Source organism: Bison bison, unplaced genomic scaffold, assembly GCF_000754665.1.
Source record: "Bison bison bison isolate TAMUID 2011002044 unplaced genomic scaffold, Bison_UMD1.0 scf7180017864072, whole genome shotgun sequence".
NCBI classification, from domain to species: domain Eukaryota; kingdom Metazoa; phylum Chordata; class Mammalia; order Artiodactyla; family Bovidae; genus Bison; species Bison bison.
Genome location: NW_011494644.1, coordinates 4,629,138 through 4,651,182, shown reverse-complemented (window position 1 = coordinate 4,651,182; position 22,045 = coordinate 4,629,138). Strand labels below are relative to the sequence as shown.

Genomic DNA, 22,045 nt, shown 5'->3' with positions numbered 1-22,045 from the left:
ATTCTCACAACTCTGTTTTAATGCTGCTTGCTTCATTAATCAGATTCAGAGAGATGAAAAGGGGAGTAGTGGGGAACTGTAGTGGGGCAAGGCCATGGGGTCAGTTCAGTTCAGTCACTCAGTCGTGTCTGACTCTTTGTGACCCCATGGACCACAGCATGCCAGGCCTCCCTGTCCATCACCAACTCCCGGAGTTTACCCAAACTCATGTCCGTTGAGTCGGTGATGCCATCCAACCATCTCATCCTCTGTCATCCCCTTCTCCTCATGCCCTCAATCTTTCCCAGCATCAGGGTCTTTTCAAATGAGTCAGCTCTTCGCATCAGGTGGCCAAAGTATTGGAGTTTCAGCTTCAGCATGAGTCCTTCCAATGAACACTTAGGACTGATCTCCTTTAGGATTGACTAGTTGGATCTCCTTGCAATCCAAGGGACTCCCATGAGTCTTCTCCAACACCACAGTTCAAAAGCATCAGTTCTTTGGCACTCAGCTTTCTTTACAGTCCAGCTCTCACATCCATACATAACTATTGGAAAAACCATAGCTTTGACTAGACAGACCTTTGTTGGCAAAGTAATGTCTCTGCTTTTTAATATGTTGTCTAGGTTGGTCATAACTTTCTGTCTTCTAATTTCATGGCTGCAGTCACCAACTGCTGTGATTTTGGAGCCCAAAAATAATAAAGCCAGCCACTGTTTCCACTGTTTCCCCATCTATTTGCCATTAAGTGATGGGACCAGATGCCATGATCTTAGTTTTCTGAATGTTGAATTTTAAGCTGACTTTTTCACTCTCCTCTTTCACTTTCATCAAGAGGGTCTTTAGTTCTTCTTCACTTTCTGCCATAAGAGTGGTGTCATCTGCGTATCTGAGGTTATTGATATTTCTCCCGGCAGTCTTGATTCCAGCTTGTGCTTCTTCCAGCCCAGCGTTTCTCATGATGTACTCTGCATATAAGTTAAATAAGCAGGGTGACAATATACAGCCTTGATGTATTCCTTTCCCGATTTGGAACCAGTCTGTTGTTCCATGTCCAGTTCTAACTGTTGCTTCCTGACCTGCATGTAGGTTTCTCAAGAGGCAGGTCAGATGGTCTGGTAGTCCCATCTCTTTCAGAATTTTCCACAGTTTATTGTGATCCACACAGTCAAAGGCTTTGGCATAGTCAATAAAGCAGAAATAGATGTTTTTCTGGAACTCTCTTGCTTTTTCGATGATCCAGTGGATGTTGGCAATTTGATTTCTGGTTCCTCTGCCTTTTCTAAAGCCAGCTTGAACATCTGGGGTCAGTCCTGGGTTTAAATCTTGGCTCTGTCACTTTCTCGTGTGTGTTTGGGCAGCTACAGGGCTCTGTTTCCTCATCCATAAACCAGAACTGGTGTGTATTTTACAGCTGTGGTGTTGTGAGATTTTGTGGCTAACAAGGTACCATAACAGAATGCCTAGTATCATGCCTGCCCAGTTAGCACTCAACCAATGGTAGCTGTTATCATTGTAATATGAGAGGTTGGGATTCAGTCCCAAGACCTGTGATTTGCTGCTTTGCAAACCATGCATCTGGTCTGTCCTTCCATTCGCAAAGACCAGCCTTTCCTCTCCCACCAGCAGGGCCAGAGGACTCTTGTTCTCCAGGCCTAAGTGTAGTCTCATTAGGAAAAGCATAGTTTGCAACTGTTAACAGGTGTTACAGTTGAATTGTGCCACCCTCAAGTTCATCAATTGAACACCCTTAAGTCCAACTGTGCCACCCTTGAAGTCCCAAGCCCCAGTGCCTCAGCATGTGACCTTAGTTGGGAAGAGTCATTGCAGATGTAATTAAAGATGAGGTCATACTAGAGTATGGCCCTAACCCAGTATGACTGGCATCCTTGTAAAAAGGGGAAATTTGGACACAGACATGTGCGCGAGGAGAGCATCGTGGGAAGATTGGAAGCATGCTGCCAGAAGCAAGGAACTGGTAGAAGCCAGGAGAGAGGCTTGTTCCAGGCCTTTCCCAGTGCCTTTGGAGGGAGCACGATACCTTGATTTCGGACTTCCAGCCTCCAGAGCTGGAGACAACACTTCAGCCCCTCAGTCTGTGGTATTTTGTCTCAACAGCCTGAGTGACATAATACAGTGACCACGGGTTGTTTTCTCCGCACGGATGGGGATGATGTGGAGGGCAGCGGTCCAAGACAGAGACCAGACTGATATCCACTGTGGCAGCAGGGACTGTAGTCACTGCTGTCTCCCTGGGCCGGTACAGAGCCTAGCCAAAGGCATCGCTTGTCAAGTTTTAGTAAACTGTGTTTTTAAACATTTTGATGAATTTTTACTTATCAGTGTAGCCACCCCCAGACTGAGATACAGCCCTGTGGCTCCAACACACACAAGGTAATCACCTCTGACTTCTATCACCAATAATAGTTTTGCCTTTTTTTTTTTTTTTTGGTACATTGCACACTTTGTGGGATCCTAGCTCCCCAGTCAGGGATTGAACCCAGGCCCACGGCAGTGAAAGCATTGAGTCTTAACCCCGGGACCACCAGGGAAGCCCCCAGTTTTGACTATTCTTGAACTTCATATAAATGGGATTACAGTGTATGTGCTCTTTTGTGTCCAGTTTCTTTTGCCCAATTTGTTCATAAAAGCTTGCTGAATATAGCTGTTCATTCTTTCTACATTGATGTGTAGTATTCCACTGCAAATATGTATCACAATCTATTTGTCCGTTCTACCACTGATGGGCATTTAATTAGTTTCCACATTCTGACTCTTATGAATAAAGATGTTATAAGCATTCTTATATATGTCTTTTGTCAAATGTGGGCACTTGTTTCTCTTGGAGTGGAATTGCTGGCAGAGAGGAAGCATACTTTTTAAAAACTTTATTTAACTAATTAATTTATTTTTGGCTGCACTGGGCCTTTGTTGCTACCCGCAGGACTTCTCTAGCTGCCAAGAGCAGGGGCTCCTCCCTAGTTGGGAGTGGCTACTCTCTCACTGTGGTGGCCTTCTCTTGCTGCGGGGCATGGGCTCTAGGGCGTGGGTTTCAGCAGTGGCGGTGCATGGACTTAGCTGCCCTGTGGCACGTGGCATCTTCCTGGACCAGGGATCGAACCTGTGTCCCCTCCCTTGGCAGGAGGATTTTTAACCGTTGGATCACCAGAGAAGTCCATATGTTTTACTTTAGTAAAATTTCCTTTATTCCATATGTTTTACTTTAGCAAAAATTGCCAAGCAGTTTTCCAGAGTGCTTGGATCAATTTACACTGCCCTACTTCCACCCCAGCAACATGTGAGAGTTCCAGTTGCTCCCTATCTTGATATTGTCAGTCTTTATTTTTAACCATTCTAGTGGGTGTTGTGGTGGTTCTCACTGTAGTTTTATTTTGCATTTCACTGATAGATAAGGCTGTTGAACACCTATATATATACCTATTTTCATATACATAAATTTCATTTATATTTGAAACTTTTGTCCATTAAAAAAAGTTAAGATGTTTATCTTATTATTTGGAGTTCATATATCTAGAGATGAGTCTTTTTTTAAAGTGTGATTTTAATTTTATAGAAAAAATAAAAATTGCACACAATTTGAATATGTAAGTTTGCAATATCTAAAATAAGTTAGGTGTTACATGATATAAGAGCTAAAAGTATAAAAAATACTAGAAAGACCATGATCACAGTTTTTTTAAAGATGCAGATAAAATAAACATAGCTACATAGAAAAGCTCATATACCACTTTCTTGTAAAAAAAAAAGTTAAAACATAGATGAGTCTTTTAATAAAGTTTATCTCACCAAAAATTTACACACAGACACACACCGTAATGATCACATCAGTTTAAAAGTAGCTTTGATCCTATTAATTAAATAAAAGCAATTTTTCGTGTCTTAGAAATGACCCCCAATGATGTAATACCTGACATATTCATTTCGTGTGTACACAGTGGGGCTGGCCCAGCAGATCTAGCCCAGTTTTCACAAGCTTGAGCCAAGCATTTGCTCTGGATTGGGCTCCAGAGCAGACTGCAGTCCAGTTTGGTTGAGCAGGGGTTGGGGTGGCGGTGAGACTCATTTATTTCTTCTTCCTCCAGGATGGGCTGACGCTGAGTCTGTGTTGCACCCGTGGACTAAGGTGGTGGGAAAGCACAGAGCAAGAGGATCGAGGCCGAAACGATCCCATCTGGCCGGTCTCCAGAGCGGGGCTCTCATAACTAAGCTGCGAGCTCACAGTGTACCACATGTCTGCCACGTGGCAGGTTCTGGGGACCCAGAGATGGTTAGGACACCAGCCTCGTCCTGGGGGAGCTCATGTTCAGGGAGAAGAGACGAAGAAGCCAGGAAGCATGATGTGGCATACTAAGTGTAGTAAGTGCCACCACTATAAAGAGAGATGAGGGGGCAGAATGCTTTGGGGGGAAGGCTGGAGGCTCCCAGCTCTTGATAGATCCCAGGGGCATCTTCACAGAGAACCTGATGTCATTTGCACTGTGCCTTGATGCATGAGAAGGAGTCACCAGGCAGAGGGTGGCAGAAGGATGCTCCAAACAGGGGGCTTGGTGCAGGACTTCTGGCAAGGAACAGTCTTGTGACTGAAGTACAGGGTTGTTGGGGACAAGGCAGGAACATTAGGGTGGACCCAGGGATAGACAGCTTTCCTCTTGCAGCTTCCAGGGAGTCCTGGTGTCTGATGATGCTGATCTGGGGGTTACAGCTTTCCGGAGCACCCTGTGCTCACAGCAAGATGTGGTTCTTTGTAGGATGGCCTTTCTGTGTAGAGGAATCCTTGTTTCTGATCCCTCCCCACAAAGCAGAGCATGCTGCCTGGCCCGCACAGGGTTTGTCCCCTCCCCTTACCTGAGAATGCTTCTCTAAATAAGAGTGACCTTCGGTTCTGGGTTGTTTTTCTTCTGGAGTTGGGACCTAGTGAACAGGAGATGAAGGAAGATGCCCAGATTTTTGGGCCTGGAAAGCAGGAACTCTTGGAGCAAGGGTGTCATGACTGGGGTGGTGCCCAGGGTCTGGGTGGGCTAGAGCTATGAGGCAGGGGGAGGGCCTGCTTGAAGGGCATACCTGATGGATTGGGCCTGCCAGAGGAAGCCTCTGGCCTTGGTGATCTCCTGCGCCAGTCTCCTTAAATCATCTCCTTCAAATACTGGCAGCGCAGGATCCTTGAAAGAGGGAAACGAGTCCGAAGTTAGATCCATCAAATGACTGGGTGGGACATGAAAATCCAAAATCTCAGGAGAAGAATTTTAGAGTGAACTCAGTGCCGCTTTCCTCCCAGTGCAGGAAATCTTGTGGGCCTCAGCTTGCATGTTTCCAGGGACAGAGAGCTTAATATATGTCAAGGCAGTCTTTCTGTAAAGGGGACACTTTGCAATAAGATGTCTGAGAGTCAGAGGAAACCAAGAGGGGCCCTGGACTTCACTGAAGTCAGCACTGCTCTGCCCTGTAGAACAGAAGTGGTATATACACCTTATCTCACTGTCAATCAGTAAAACCTATCCAGCCTCTTCTCTATTTCTTTTAGTAAAACAGCTCCACAGACATACCTTTTTCTTATGTCAACTATTGAAATTCCAGAGCTTAGCCTTAAAAATAAAAATTCTCACAATTAATAAGAGAATCTAAGAGAGATGAAAGTGTTCCTTCTCCCTGGAAGCAGTAGTGGGCAAAGGTCCCACTCTGCACCCAGAAACTATTCAAAGAATCTGATTTGATAAGGCATTAAACAGAGAACCTTCCCAATATCATCAAGTGTGTTTTCCTGTGTAGGATATGGATGAATATTTATTACTTTTACTTGTTCTGACCTCTATATCATTAGTAATATTTGCCCCAAAACTGTTACTTAAACAAAGAAATCATGCAAAGCACTCAACTTCAAAAATTTTGCGAAGTCCTGTGACAGTAAACTTTAATTAAAAAAAAAAAAAAATCCAGAATTCTTGTTGATTGTTCTACTGGATTTGTTGGCCTGGAAATGTTATAATTCACAGCAGCACATCCCTAGAAAGTATGAATAGATACATAATCTTTCTAGCAGGTTGTAAAATCTTATTCCATATATGTGATAAAATCTTTGACTTTACTATATTTATTTTTAACAGATCACACATTTGAATATCTGTACTTTAATGAATTTATGGTGAGAAGACAGAAACATGCAGGAATTAAAGCATAGAACTTAGGAGCATGGATGTCTGGACTCCAGCTTTACCATTTACTCTGACTTTAGGTGTATTCCTAAACCTGGCTGAGCCTGTTCATTCATCTGTTAAATGAGTACAAAAATGGTTGGTAGGATTAAAAGAGGTAATTTACAAAGAGCTAATTGTTAGTTAGGAAGAAAAAACCACACCTGTTGACATTGTATTTATTGCACCGTTTCAACAGAACTCACCCAGCAGCTCTACAACCTACCCTTTGGTGGATGAAGCCCCTGGTCAGCAGGCCCTGCATTTCGAGAAGCGAGTCCTCACCAACAGGGCAGTGATAGCGCCCCCCGGTGAGGGCAGCCAGGTCTCTCAAGAAGCTAGCCGCAGTCCTGTGGGGAGGAACAGGGGGCTGGGGCCAGGCCCACCGAGCTCTCTGTGAGCCCCCAGCCCCTGGAGAAGTCACATCAGTGGGGTGATGGGTCTTGGACCCTGAGGCCGTGTGCCATTGAGACCGTGTCAGGATCACAAGCCCGCTCTCCCAGATGGTTTTTGTGTGGCAGTGGTGCTGCTGTGTGAATCGTATTCACCGTGTCAGGCTCGCCCTCTGAGCACATGGCCCCATTCCTCAATTTATCCAGGGCCGACTATGTGTCTGGCCTGGCAGGGAGACAGTGTGCCTTTTACGGAGCTCATGGTTTGGACAGAGAGATTAAATATGAATGTAAGTAATCACAGCTTTGCCAATTACATTAAATTTTTTTTTTCAGAAGGAGCTGAATCTCTCTTGTTTAACACATGTTCTTTCTTCTATGGCGATTGTTTATGGAAATAGCCATAGCTACTTTAAACTTTTACCCCTATTCACAAATGTGCCCCCAAGAAAGACAAAGTGGGAGAACACAGCATGTGACTGGGAACCGGTACAAGTCTGTTTCCACACTGGAGAAAGTTGGGATGCCCTGCTGACAGGTAGGCAGGGTTTCAGTGGGATTCTCCCTCTGGTGCAATGCCTGCCCAGGGGCCTCCTAGTGGCCGACCCACGGGACTTGGGCCCAGGATGGCTCAGCTCACGGCCACGTGCCCCTCAGACACGTGGTGGTAGCTAAGTGGTGCAACTCGGCCGCCTCCTCACTGCCCACCTGCAAGAGCAGTCCGGGGAGATGGTGTGCACTTTGATGTCTCTCTTCTCCTTGAGTCTCTGGACTTCACTGAGAATAAGACTACAGCTTGTGTCTGGCTTCCCGTCGGTCAGGAGATATAGTCCTTCTACATCAGGAAAACTGAAAGCTTTCTGAAAGAGCACGTAGGTGGTCTGGTTCAGAGGAGGGGCCAACCAGGATGCAGAAACCACTGACCTGCTGTCCCCAAGTCTGCTTGGATCCCACCAACTTGTCATTAAGACTGTGAGCCTCCCCTTTCACCTGATGACAGACCAGGAAGCTGTTGAAGTTTAGGAAAAAGAGTTCAGCTCACTCCAGAGCTGGTTAACCCCAAGAAAGTCACTTAACCTCTCTGAGCCTCTGTGTCGTCATTTATAAAGTCAGAAATTCGAGAAACTCATTCTCACTGGATTGTTGGAAAGATGCAATGATTGAACACTTAGTAAATTCTAAAGTGCTCTCTGTAAACTCTAAAGCATCATGCAATGTCAGGATTAGGAGTTAGGACAGTATTTCTGGGTTGGGCTTGGTGGTGGAACTTGCCAGGAGTGCTTGCAAGACTGAGGTGCTCCCCTGAGCTTGCAGGCAGGTCACCCACTGCATGGCCTTGTGACAAGCTGCGTCTGTGGTCTCCACCAGAGTGTCCTGCCACGGCTGTAGGCCCTCTGCAAAGCTGAGCAGGTTAAAACTGGGGAGCAGGGAGAAAAAGTGAGGGGTGGAGAGAGGAAAAAGAGATTTTTTAGCATGTGCCAGTCTATACTGAGGGCTTCACTGATGGCTCAGTGGTAAATCCACCTGCAATGCAGGAGACGTAGGCTCAATCGCTGGGTCAAAAAGATTCTCTGGAGGAGGAAATGGCAACCCGCTCCAGTATTTTTGCTTGAAAAACTCCATAGACAGAGGAGCCTGGCAGGCTACAGTGCATAGGGTCACAAAGTCAGACACGACTGAGCATGCACGCAGTCTATTTTGATCTTGGGGGAGTAACTTCCATGAGGACACATGCTTATCCCTGAAGACCCTACAGCAAGCCCTGGGCCCCCTGCAGACCAACCAAGTTTGAGAAGGTACACGGTGAAAATTCTAGATGCAGACAGATTTAAATCCGCACTCAGTAATTGCTACTTACTGGTTATATGACCTTGGGCAAATGCCTTAATCTCTAAGCCCTTGTTTCCTTTTCTGAAGAATGAGGATAATAACAGGATCATGGTGCAGGCTGAATGACCTCATGCATGTAAAGTGCTTGGCACAGGAAACAGCTCTATAAATGCCTGCTCATTTTAATATTAAGGCAAGAACGAGTCCCAGCCTGGGGTCTGAGTTTCCAGCTGTCCCTCCGGGGTCAACCCTTCTGGGTAGAGAGAACCAACCACACCAAAACCTCCTCTTGAAAAATCCACAATCCAAGGCGACCTGGTGGTTCCTCTGATCTGCTTGCAATTGTCACTGGGCCTGAGACGGATTTCTAAAAACCACTTTACTTCTACAGTAGAAGGCAGTGTTCCTTCCCGCTATTCAGCTGAGCAGTTAGGAACCCTCCAGGCCCTTTGGAAGCATGAGGAGGGAGTGGTCTTGGCCAGGGAAGCATCCAGAACTATCGCTTGGATCTTCCTGCCCACATCCACCCGCACCCCTGCCTCTTACCTGTCACAGTGCTTCCGCAGCTGTTCCCATATCAGCAGGGTAAGCTCCGTCTTCACCTGCTGCAGGTAGGGGCCCATGGATCCCGACGTGTCCAGCAGGATGCACACTTTGCTCTCCAAAATGACACCGAACAGTCGGCGGCTGCCTGCTCCAGGGTGGGTGGGGGCAGAGGCCAGGGAGGAGCGAGGGTGGTTTTTCCCACTGCAGCTATCAAATATACCACACCCACCACCTGATCGGATGTGAACCCAGGGGGAGATAGCCTCTGTGGTGTTGCTAGAGTGGTCATCATTCAAAGGCAGAGCAGGTCGGTGGCCTGGGCTTTGGGAGGTCAAGGTTTCCTCTGTGACTTTGCCGGAGATTACCTGATTATAACCTCCCTGGGCTTGAGCTTCCTCACCTCTAATGTTAGGTGATTGAGTTAAGTGATGTCACAGCACAGTTTGGGGCTGGAAGCAATGTTACAGAACACAGGGTCTGCACGTTGGTCAACAGAAATCAAGTGGGCATCCACTGTGTGTCCAGCACTGAGCAAAGTGCAGTGGAGATGAGGAAGGGTCCCTGCCCTCACGGAGCTGCCAGTCCGTAAAGGAAAACAGATGTTATACTAACAGCTACCACTCTGCTGACGGTTCTGACAAACTTACAGGCATACACACTGGGGAGAATCTGAAACTGATGGATGTGGGGTGAGGAGCAGACAATCTACGGCTGAAGGATGAGGAGCAGTGGCCAAGGAGAGAAGGTAAGTGCGGAGCAGACAGACTGAGAAAAGCTCTGAGTGGGAGAAGAATATGCCATGCGTGTGGGACAGAGAGAAAGCTGGAGAGGCTGGTATAGGATTTGGGAATTATCCCAAGGGGAAACAGAGAGGGTCAGTGACTTGCCCACGGTCACACAGCCTGGCAGTGAAGCTGAGATTCACATCCAGGTCCTCTGATCTACATTTTAAGGCAACAGCTAGCCCCAGCCCTTCTGGTGCCCCAAGGCTAAATGGAAGTAACACGGAGGAAGCCAAAGAGCAGAAGATGGTGTGTCAAGCATTCCTGAATCACACCTCAGATCTCACTGGAGGCAGGAGTAGAAAAAACAGAAACCTGCTGTAAAATGGGCTCACTGCTCTCCAGGAAAAGGCGGCCTGAGCTGGCTGGACCCACCACCCAGGAATCTTCCAGGACTCACGTGGGATATTCTCTGGCCATCCTCATGGCCACATGAGGACAGGAGGGGAGCCATCCTAAAGCATGGGGGATGATCTGTGAGGACAGCTAGCCAGCTGTCTGGGGGCCTCCCACACAAAAGGCCAGCCGATCCACCCTGGGAACCAGACAGCAGAAGAGAACACCCTGCAAGCCACTGAGCTCTGCGATTGTCTCCCTAATCTAACTCTGCTTTCTTCGTCTGTCTCCATCATCACTAACCTTCCCAGTTATCCTGTTCTTATCCCCTGGATTCCTACTAGGTTCCCCTGATTGCACTCCATCCCCTCAACAATTGCTGTCCACACAGCAACCAGAGAGATTGGTTGTAACTTGATCACATTTCCCTTATTTAAAACCTCAGTGTCTTCCCATTGCTCTTAAGATAAAATCTGGGCCATGGCTTCATCTTCTCGGGATGGATGCACCCTTTACTCTCAGCCAATCCAGCTTCCTTTCAGTCTTCGTACTCAGCCTGGTCCCCTGTTGAGCAGCTCAGCCACGTCCTGAGAGTCTTTCTTCTCTTTGCTCAGATGATGTCCATCCTTCAGATCACCTCCTCAGGGAAGCCCTTCATGATGTCCCTGTGCAGGCCCACTGCCCCCTCTCCCTGCACCACGCCTGTCTCCACCTTACACTCATCACTGCTGTTCTTTGGGTAACATCCTTCTCCTCTGGACCATATGCTCCATGAGCTCGGGGACCACGTGGGGTGTTTCCTCTACCACCGCCCCAGCACTGAGCGGGAGAACGACACTCTTTGCTGAATAATGAATGAGTGAATCAGCGCAGTGTCCTCTGGGTATGTTTTGAGGTGTTAGATGGTGTTGGGTGTGTAGCTGCGTGTGATGTGGAGGTGCAACTCGTACTACACCAGGAGCGACTGCACAGCTGGCCTTCACACTCTCCCGGCAGGAAGTGTGTGTCGGAGTGGGGAGCGCACACAATCTCATTGTTGCCCCACCTCAGCCTCTGACTTGACAGCTGCATCTGGGACTTTGCAGCCCCCTCCAGAGGCTTTGGAGAGCTGTGGCAGACCAAGGACTGTTTATACCAGGTTCTACTGCAGAGGACTGGACTTAATGAATCTGCACAGGAGCCCAAGCGGCCCACACTGGGATGCTTCCTCATATTGTCCCAGGAACTCTCCAGGCCCCAAAGCCTAAACACCCTCCTGTTCAGTTCTAGCCAACCGCCCAGCCTTTTGGACATGATGCTTCAGACCATCCTGATTCCCACCCAAGCCGCCTCTGGGATGTGAGTCTCCCTCCCAGCCAGCCCGGCCACTGGCCTCTCCAGAGGGTCCTCAGTGCTCTCTGTAAAGAAGAACAGGAGCATCTTCTCTGCTGGAGACCCTCCTATCTCTACCTTCATGGACCAGTTCTTTGGAGCCCAATCAATGCTAAATTGAGGCTCCTGAGGGCCAGCCCCTCAGTCACACCCAGGAGGTGGGGTGTGGGAGGCCGCCTGGACAGACCTGGTTCTCTGTGATGCTCTGGTCCGTGCTCCACCTCCTTTTATCCAGCACAATGCTTGACCTCTGAACCCAGAAGTCATGTTGCCACTGGGTGATAGTTTGTGAGTGCTTAGTCTGGGAAGGAGTGATCCTGGGGTCCCTGGGGTTGTCCCCCTGCCCTTCATGCCCCCCACCCTCCAGGACAGCGGGCAGTCTCACCAGACAGCAGCCACTGCAGCCTCTGGATGTAGCGGCGCATCAGCTTATCCAGGTGTATAATGTACTCCTCCATTTCCCTGGGGGTGCACTCAATGTGTCTCACTGTCCCCTGGATTAAAGCAAGCAAAGAAAAATACTCCCCTGCCAGCTCTGTCTCTTATCCCCATCACCCCCAGAGCACTTTAGTCTATTGTGGTTCACAATTTTTGCAACACTGTGAAAGCATTCATTTTTGTTTGTTTGTTTAAAAGCTTTTTTTTCTTTTATTAAACTATCAACTGCATGGGTTTAGGCAGGTGTGGGGGAATTGGTATGCTGGTTTTTGTGCCAAATGTGGTCACTGTCATAACTAAAAACTAAAATAGTCTCTCTAAATTTTAAATAGAAAACCCTTAATGGCAGAATGGGAGGTCGATAAATTTCACATTAAAAGATGACCTCGGATGGAGGAGGCAGGCAGCATGATTAAACTTCCATGAAACTTGGATGGTGGATAATTTTTAGCTTTACAGTTGACAATGTCACATTAAAGGGCAAGGAGAGAAAATGGGTTTTGTTTTTTTTTTAAAGCAGGATTAGATTTTAATTTTGTACTAAATTTACCTGTTCCAGTGTCAAAGAAATTTAAAAATCTACCTCAAAACTAAGAAGCCCCCCTGATCTCCTGCCATAACCCCTGTTTCTGGCCGTCTTAACAGAACCACCATCAGAATTGGGGTATAGAGTTCTTATTGGTGAGTATTCTAGCCACTGGTCTGTGATCTCAGCAACTGTCACTAATTCTCACCCCAGTGAGTCCCTAGAACCTTGACCATGGTCTCAGGCATTCTGAGGGGCTGGCTTCTCTTCCAACAGGGCTGTGTATCCTATTCCTCGAGGGAAGTCCCCCTTTGGAGGGTTGGGGTTCTTAGCAGGAGGAATAAAAGCTGGGGCTCATACATTCATGTGGACTTTGCCCTAACACACTCAGCCATCTGTATCTGAGAAGAGAAAGGAGCTGGGAGTGAAAAAACAAAACCAATCTTGACTTACATTGATCTCTATGCTGGGGAAGACACTGCAGTATTTGGCTGATGCTGACGTCTGTACTGATTTTTGATGAGTGCAGTTGGGACCAAGGTACCTGGAGACCTCCATCTTTAGTTTCTTTAGCCCATAATTTGCTACCCACTTTGGAATAAAGGAAAGAATGATTATCTTGGGTAATTTTGGCTTAATGGAATGATTGACTCATCTTTCAAAAACCTCATGTTTGAAATCTGTCTTGTATCTGAAATGTGGGGTTTCCCAGGTCCTTACTGAGATTACCTCACATGCACATTCCTGCCCTGGTGCAGGAGAGAGATGCAAAGAAATATGGGAACCAGAGAACAAAATTTACTGAGCACTTATTTACTCCCTGTCTAGTGAACCCTGTGGCTTCCTCCATTTCCATATCAGCCTCTTCCATGAAACTTGAATGGAAACCCTGATTGGTCTCAAGTTTAGATCAATTAAGATATCACAATAAGAGATACAAGAATGATCAGGTTTAAAGCAATCAGAGTATGGCTTCCAGGACTGGACCAATCAGAACCAAGCTCAGACTGACTCACTGGTTGCCAGAAGAAAAGATATTCCTATCTTTGGATCCGAACAAGAAGGCGGGTTTCTGGTACTTGCATCCAAAAGGATCTGATACCACTGAGGACTTTACAAAGAATATACTTCAATTACTCAGCAATCCTATTAAGTACAAGAGTCTTCATTTTATAAATGAAGACACTGAGATTGAGTGACTAGCTCAAGGTCACCCAGCTAGGAAGTGGCAGACTCAGGTTCCCACGTAGTTCTCTTTAATCCTTATCCTGACACTTGACACAGTCATTCTAAGCAGATTTGGTCTCAATTCCAAGTATGTCCACCTTCCCAGATATAACGGAAGGAATGATTGCTTGGGAGGCACGTGCTGGTACAAACAGCATAATACCTCTTGGCTGGAGCAGACTGTATCCTTTCTGGGCAACTCAATAGACGATCTAGTCCTTCTTAGGCCCCTTCCTTGAGAGTACTTCTTGTATACCGAGCCTGGGAGAAAGAGAGCAGAGTTATCTTGTGCAATTCTCTTACCCTCTCCTCCCTTTTCCATGTCAGTTTCTGTCAGTCAAGTCAGTTGTAACATTCCTTAGGTGCAACTTGCTGAGAGATAGGAGGGACTCTTGGGGGGATCTAGGGAGGTCTTCTGGGTCCCCCTACCCAAACCCCACCCCACCCCACCCCCGTGCTTCTCAATGAGTTGCTACTGGGACCTGTGCCTTTCCACAGTTATCAATCCTGCTGACTTGGGGGACTCACGTCCACTTCCTTCCCAGTCAGTCTGAGGACACTGCCCATCGTGAACAGAGCCAAAGCGCTGTACCCAGGGACCTGGGGGAATACCGACATCACCTCTTCCCATTCTACTGCTTTGTGTCAAGACTTTGCGAGCTCACTTCTCTGGGTTGGGAGATCTGAGTGGTTTGAGGATAGGCCTGCTCTGGGGGCACTGCTGTCTGTGTCCTGGAGGGGTAACCCTCCCATGGGGCCTGATCACCTTCCAGGTCTTAAGGGGCAAGGGGGCTGTCCAGACATCTGTGTAGCCGCCAACTCACCCACGTTATTCCCTGTCTCTGTGTAGAACAGCGAGAGAGCTATTTCTGCATCCCTTGATTGGGTCTTCTTCCTCCACTCGGTAGTCCTTTTCTTCACTGGCAGGGCTGCAGCTAGAGGACATTTGGCCTGTTGTCTGGAGCAGCCTTGAGGGTTTATGCAGTGAAGCTATGCAGCTTGGCTTAGAGACTTGTCAACTTCAGCTATGTTCTGCCCTCAGAACTGGTGGCTTTGAGGTCCTTTGGGATGACCTGACTCTGGCCTCACTGGGATCATCAAAGCTAGAGCTGCTATTACTTACCAGGCTTGGTGCAAGGTGCCTCCCGGTCCCTGTCTGGTTTTATCCTCACAGTCCCCCAGTTTACAGATGAGGCACAAGGGACTCAGTCAGTGAGAAGCAGAGCAAAGACTCTACCCAGGTCTTGCTGACTCCGGGACTCCAGAACTCTGCTCTGAACTGCACTGCTCTGTTTCTGACGTTAGAAGTGAGATGCATGGTCTTAGGTTCTATGAGCTGAATACTTTCATAAAAATACCAGTGCCTTGTCATGATCGGCTGGCATTGGACACTCTCCTTAGTCGCTCTGAGCCTGAATTTCTTCATCAGTAAAACAGAGGAACTAATAGATTCCTTGCTGTATAGGATGGATGGTTACGAGCTTTAAAGGGGACAATCTTAGCAGAGAGCAGGTGCACGGTCACTGATCACTTTAGTGACTGCCATCACTCATCCATGTCTCAGCCGTGTTTGCCCGCCCCTCCCATCCCGTGGCCATGCCTTACCTGGGGGGATGCCTGCTTTGCCACTGAGTGGACGCCATGGCAGAGCTTTCAAGGGGGGCCTCTTCTCTCTGTCAGGGTCATCTTTAATGCTCTAGAAAACAGGCAGCCTTTCCCATCAGAGGCCTGTTGTCTGTGGTGGGCAGTACCCCCATCACCCCAGCCCCAATATGTCAAGTAGGAGCCTTTGCATGGAGAGGCCTGAGGAAGAAGGTTTCTCATATGCTCAGCCCTCTCCTGCAGCAGATACAGAGAGGACCCTGGTGTTTGAAGTGAAAAATATGTGTGTGTGCATGTGTGTGTGTGTGCATATATATGAATGGGTAAATGCGTGTGTGTGTGTGTGTGTTATGAGAGAGGGCCTATGGAAGTTACCTGGCGATCAAGTGGTTAGGACTTGGAGCTGTCATTGCTGTGGCCTGGGTTCAATCCCTGTTCAGGGAACTGAGACCCCCCAAGCCATGAAACATGGCCAGAGAGAGAGAGAGCTTGCTAGGACAGCTGTGGGGATTTGCCTGAACCTTCTTCATCAGTTACTTGCTCCTCTTCCTACTGGACTGGGATTTCTGGGCCTCCAGAATGACCAGCAACCACTCAGTAATTTCTCTGCCATGTCGGGCACCTCAGCTTTAAGGGAGGGGTTCCTTCATTACTGGGCACAACTGGAACGTGGCGACAGTTGCACGAAGTCACCCAGGCCCGGGACCAGTTGACACCCATCACCTACCCAGAGCCCCCTCCTTCGTTTCAGGAGGCCCATTAGGGGCCCTGGTGCAACCCAAACCCCCTCACACTGAAGGCCCAACCGGCAGACTCCGAGACCCTGGGGTTTCACCTCAGAATTTGGGAAGATGAGAAGGTGCTGGCTCCCGACTCCACCAGTACCCGTGTGGACAGAACCTCTCAAGAGTGCAGCCTCGGGAAGGGAGTGAGCTGGGTTCACCAGAGTCTGTCAGCTGGTGAAATGCTGAAGAGTTCACACACCTTACTGCGGCTGCTGCTCACAAGTGCTGAGGAATCTGGGGTCTTCCCCCAGGCACACCCCAGACGCCCCCTGTGTTGCTATGGTGGACACTTTATGCAGGACAGATTTTGATGGGCTGTGAACAAGGATCAACCCTGCGGAAGACCCAGGTCCAATCAGGCCCCTATAAGCCTTGAGCTGAAGCAGCAAGAGCCCATTAGATGCCACACCACCCTTATTCCTTTGCCCCTGAGAGACCCTCCAAATGAGCCTTCCTGCCTTGTAACCAGCATGTGTAATAATGGGTGCCAGTTCCACGGAACCCTTAGTACCACGAGGTGGGGACAACCAGGCAGAGCCAAAGCTGGAGTGGACGGGGTGGCCAGAGCTGAGAAGCAGGCCCCGGGGGTCTCCTCCCTCTTGGAGGCCGGGCCACTGACCACTGAAGACGTTACCCCCACATCCACTGGCCCTGGGATCTGGGGACCTGGCCCAGGCCACTTCACGATCTAGGAAAGACCATGAGACAAGCTGGAAACAAAATCCTCTGTGTGTTATTGGGGTGGGGGCGGGGGGAGTCAAACCATTCTGGCCACGGAGGGTGCTGTGGGCCTGGAAGGACAGAACTTCCTGGGCTGGCTTCTCGGCTTGAGCACATTCGGCTTCTCTTTCAGGAGGGCCATGCTTTGCTGTTCTTTTCCAGACTGGTTCTTCAGGGAGGACACGAGTAAGGCACACTGCAGTGGGGATGGGGAGTCAGCCAGGTGCCTCCCCACAGGGAGTGTGTACACACACACACACACACACACACACACACACACACACACACAGAGCAGGAGGTGCTGAGGCCACTGGGGCCCCTGGATTTTTCTTTGAGAGTTCTATGCTCAAACCTACTAATAATAAGTACAGAGGTCCTGGGATGTATCAGGCTAGTTAGTGGGCTAGTTCGTGCCTGGGGGTCTCAAACCCTCTTGTCCACAAGGTGTGTGACTACACAGGCAGGGTAAGTGCCATCTTATCCCATTTTACAGGTGAGGAAGTAAATCTTACCAACTTAAAGGACTTGCCCAAGGCTACCACAAGTATACAGTGGATCTTCCATTCATTCTCAGGTGGACCTTGTCCCAAAGCCAGTTTTGCTCCATATGTGGACTCTGTGCCCACGGCCAACCCTGGGGGCCTGCAGAATGGTGGTGTAATACTTGGCTCCTTTGCCTACCTAGTTCTCAACTGCCTGAAAGATTCTTCAATAATTATTCTCAATCAAAGCACTAGAAAGCACCGTGTGAATGTAAATAACACCATATAAGGGTGGATTAAACCAGTATTTCCCATTAACACCTTGGGAACGAGTTTATCAAATGAGGGAGCAGGACTAATGCGCACCTGAGAAGCAGTTTTTTCAAAACACCAAAAGAGGGGCCCTTTCAGGGTGGAAAGCTCAGACACATTTCGGGGAGCCATAGGTCTGCCAATCCATGGCCCCACCCTCCCAGGAGCTCACAACGTAGCTGGGGAGACAGGCAGTTCTGGCAATGGTGGAACTTGAAATGTGAGTCGCCTACATGCTCTGTCCATCTCCTGGCTTCAACTGCCCGCACCTCTATGTCTGGCCCTCATCTTTATCCACCTGCCAGAAGGATGCCCCCACTTATTATCTCACAAGTCCCACAGACTCACCTTTGTTCTAGCCTCTCTGAACCCTGTCTTGATTTCTGTCTCTGGGTCTATGGCACCACTGTCTACCAGGTCCCCCAGCAAGTCACCCCAGGATTTCTTCTTCTTTCTCACCCCATGTATTCAATCAGCCACAAGTTTGGTCAATTCTTCCTTAAAAACATGATCTCAAGTTTGTTCCTTTGTTTCCATTCTCATTGTTCCTGATGCGATCTGGTCCCTCTCTCACCTAACCTTGAACTGCTCAACTCCTTCTCTGAGGAGGTGACACTCTAGTGAACCCTGAATAATACGGATGGCCTGGGAGGGGAACAGCTGGCAGAGGAAATAGCAGGTGCAAAGGCAAATTTGGGAATGAGCTTGATCTGCTCACGGGTGTACAGGCCAGGACGCAGAGCACACAGACCCGAAACCAGTGACTTATAGGAAACCCCCATGTTTCACTGGAAGCCTTTGGTGTCTGTGGATCAGCACAAAGGTGGAAAGCTGATGTGGGGGCAGTTGTGTCCCCCAAAAGACATGGTCCAAACTCCCTCCAAACTCCCGGTACCCGTCAACGTGACCTCACTTGGAAACATGGCCTTTGTAGATGTAATTAAGATGTAAGTTAATGAGGCTGTACTGGAAAGGTGGGCCCTTAATCCAATATGACTGATGTCCTTGGAAGAAAAGAGACACAGACACACACACAGAGGGAGGAGAGCCATGTGGAGATGGAGGCAGAAATCAGAGTGAGGCTGCCACAAGCCAAGGAATGCCAAGGAGTGCTGGTGATAAGGATGCCCTACTTGACCAAACTTTGGTCATGCTCCTCTGAGCCCTCTTCTTGACTGGATTTTGACTCCTCCAAAAACACTGCAGATGGTGATTGCAGCCATGAAATTAAAAGACACTTGCTCCTTGGAAGAAAAGTTATGACAAACCTAGACAGCATATTAAAAAGCAGAGACATTAGTGTGCCAACAAAGTTTCGTCTAGTCAAAGCTATGGTTTTTCCAGTGGTCGTGTATGGATGTGAGTGATGGACTATAAAGAAAGCTGAGTGCCCAAGAATTGATGCTTTTGAACTGTGGTGTTGGAGAAGACTCTTGAGAGTCCCTTGGACTGCAAGGAGATCCAACCAGTCCAACCAAAAGGAAATCAGTCCTGAATATTCATTGGAAGGACTGATGTTGAAGCTGAAAACTCCAATACTTTGGCCACCTGATGCGAAGAGCTCACTCATTTGAAAAGACCCTGATGCTGGGAAAGATTGAAGGTGGGAGGAGAAGGGGACGACAGAGGATGAGATAGTTGGATGGCATCACTGACTCAGTGGATATGAGTTTGAGTAAACTCTGGGAGTTGGTGATGGAGACAGGGAGGCCTGGCGTGCTGCGGTTCATGGGGTCGCAAAGAGTCGGACACAACTGAGCAACTGAACTGAACTGAACTGTTGAACCTAGTTTTAGCAAAGAATCCTGTTAAGCTTGTTTAGCAAGAATCTCTCTACCCTTGACATTTAATCAACTTCATCTTAGTAACTTTCATTCCACTAACTCTCTCACTCTGCTCATTGGCTATAAATCCCCAGCTATCTTTGCTGTATAATCACAGTTGAGTTCAACCTCTCTCCCCTGATTGCAGTCATCTTGAACAGTATCTTCCTTGCCATTTTTAACAAGCATCCAGTGAAATTTCATTTCTTTAAGAGCAGTCACCACCAGAAGCTACGAAAAGGTAAAGAGAGATTCTACTCAGAGTCTTTGGGGGACATGGGTCATGGCTCTTTAGACATCTTGATTTTAGGCTCTAGCCTCTGGAACTGTGAGGGAATAAATATCTGTCATTTTAAGCCACCTCTTCTGTGGTCCTTTAATGACAGCCCCAGGACTCTAACAGAAGCCAGTGTAGTCATTGATTGTCCCATACGTAAGGCATACCTTTTGGGAGTAGTTGAGAGCCTTTTCCATCTCAGACGTGATGGCATTGATATCATCACTTTCATAAATACCTGGAAACAAAGCACGTCATGAATGTGGGGGAGGGGTACAGATTCTGGCAAGCGTCCATATCTCTAAACGCAAGGGCCACGTGGAGGTGACCTCAGCCCAGGGGGCAGGCTGGGGTGTTAATAGGCTGAGCTGACCAGCCCCTACCCCACACTATCTGGTGGTAAAGGAGATGGGCGGGTACAGTGAGGGTACCAAGAGTGGAGCCAGCTTGGGACCCAGCACCCTGGCACCCAGCCAAGAGCTCTCACCCACAGAAGAGTAGGTCAGGGAAAGGTCCCGCTCCTCCAGTAAATAAGATCCACCTTGAGGTTACTTAAAGTAGCTAATGTCTGCAGTGAATAATGTCTGTAGTAACATCTCAAATATAACTCATTTGAGTGGGACTAGAGTGTGATGCCTAAGAAGTAATACTCTGGGTTCAGCTCCTGGTTCCTTACTTACTACCTCTGTGCTCTGGGTTCTGTGTCTCAGCTTCACTAGCTGCAAAATGGGGTAATAATCATAACCCATTTCATAGGGTTATTGTGAGAAATGAATCACAACATGTTTAAAACACTTAAAACCAAGTTTAGCATATAATAACTATTTTATAAATGCTTGCTATTATCAATAATAATCACCAATAATAACTTAAATGTATGTGCCTGGCACTTTTCATGAGTTCCAGCCCCAGCTATGCCACTCATGTCCCTGAGAGTCATTTCTTCATTTGTAAATCAGAGAGATCAGTCTTGTGTCCCAAGCTTTGATCCCTCCTGAATCACGTCACAATTTTGCCTTGCCTGCATATCACCTAAACCATAATCTACTTAATCAGTTCAGTTCAGTTCAGTTGGTCAGTCGTGTCCGACTCTTTGTGACCCCATGAATTGCAGCATGCCGGGCCTCCCTGTCCATCACCATCTCCCGGAGTTCACTCAAACTCATGTCTATCAAGTCGGTGATGCCATCCAGCCATCTCATCCTCTGTCATCCCCTTCTCCTCCTGCCCTCCCAGCATCAGGGTGTTTTCCAATGAATCAACTCTTCGCATGAGGTGGCCAAAGAATTGGAGTTTCAGCTTCAGCATCAGTCCTTCCAATGAACACCCAGGAGTGATCTCCTTTAGAATGGACTGGTTGGATCTCCTTGCAGTGCAAGGGACTCTCAAGAGTCTTCTCCAACACCACAGTTCAAAAGCATCAGTTCTTCAGCGCTCAGCTTTCTTCACAGTCCAACTCTCACATCTACACATGACCACTGGAAAAACCATAGCCTTGACTAGATGGACCTTATTATGTATTTAAAAAATTTTTAATTGGAGCATAATTGCTTTACAATGAATGCTGTGTTAGTTTCTACTGTACAACAACATGAATCAGTGATAATTATGCAAATATCCCCTCCCTTTTTCGCCTCCCTCCCCACCGCTACCCTATCCCTATGTTTATGGCATAGAGAGCTATGTCGGTATCAAGACTACTGTCTGCAAAGAAAGAGGTGGAGGGACCGGCACCACTCACTCACCTGTGTCTCCAAACCAGTGGAAGCGCCCACCAGCAGCCCGGGTGACCTCCCTGTAGGCGGCGGCCGTGTCCGTGCGGCTGGCATAGCAGGCAGGGGGCATGGTGTCCGTCTGTGACTCACCCACATAGAAGAGACACACGTTCAGATGGAAGTCGCAGCCCCCGCAGGCCTCGGCCATGTAGGCGCTGAGCATGGCCTGTGGGCAGAGAGGGAGGAGGGGCCCAGGCCTGAGGGCTTTTCCAGCTGCTGGTCTCGGGTCAGTTCAGCCCAGTCTCTTTCTTGTGGACCTACTGTGTACCGGGTCTAGTACGTGGCACTGAGGAGGGAAAGATGGAAGAGCCTGGGTCACCATTTCTCTTACTATCTTAATAGATCTTGGCGGGGAGCTGGGCCTGAGATCTTAGACCGGCAGCCTCTAATCCCCTGGGAGCTCATTAGAAATGCAGATTCTCAGGCCCCTGGGAGGCAGGTCTAACCACCTCTGCATTTGAACAACATCTCCAGGTGATAAAGTCTAGATGGGAAAATCATGCTGGAGAAACTGGTCGCTAGGCGTCCACCCAGGGGAAGATGTGGGAGTCCTAGAGGATAAAGGAGGATGAGACGAGGCTCACCCACCATGTCCTGGTCAGGGATGCCCCCCGTGAAGAGGTAGATGCCCTG

General features: G+C 48.3%; 1 protein-coding gene across 1 annotated transcript in view; it reads right to left on the bottom strand.

The window, feature by feature from the left end:
* Nucleotides 1-4,331: 4,331 nt before the first annotated feature.
* VWA3A (von Willebrand factor A domain containing 3A) overlaps nt 4,332-22,045 on the bottom strand; it is a 55,320-nt gene continuing 37,606 nt past the window's right edge. The window contains exons 20-35 of the mRNA XM_010837416.1: nt 22,001-22,042; nt 21,383-21,578; nt 19,805-19,875; nt 16,787-16,939; nt 15,242-15,332; nt 14,461-14,571; nt 13,800-13,897; nt 12,863-13,000; nt 11,831-11,939; nt 8,957-9,101; nt 7,853-7,997; nt 7,289-7,440; nt 6,415-6,538; nt 5,062-5,159; nt 4,846-4,911; nt 4,332-4,758 (exon numbers count right to left, since the gene is read on the bottom strand). Coding sequence (XP_010835718.1) covers nt 4,860-4,911; nt 5,062-5,159; nt 6,415-6,538; nt 7,289-7,440; nt 7,853-7,997; nt 8,957-9,101; nt 11,831-11,939; nt 12,863-13,000; nt 13,800-13,897; nt 14,461-14,571; nt 15,242-15,332; nt 16,787-16,939; nt 19,805-19,875; nt 21,383-21,578; nt 22,001-22,042 — 1,725 coding nt within the window. The 3' untranslated portion in view covers nt 4,332-4,758; nt 4,846-4,859. The remainder of the gene's footprint in view (nt 4,759-4,845; nt 4,912-5,061; nt 5,160-6,414; nt 6,539-7,288; nt 7,441-7,852; nt 7,998-8,956; nt 9,102-11,830; nt 11,940-12,862; nt 13,001-13,799; nt 13,898-14,460; nt 14,572-15,241; nt 15,333-16,786; nt 16,940-19,804; nt 19,876-21,382; nt 21,579-22,000; nt 22,043-22,045) is intronic.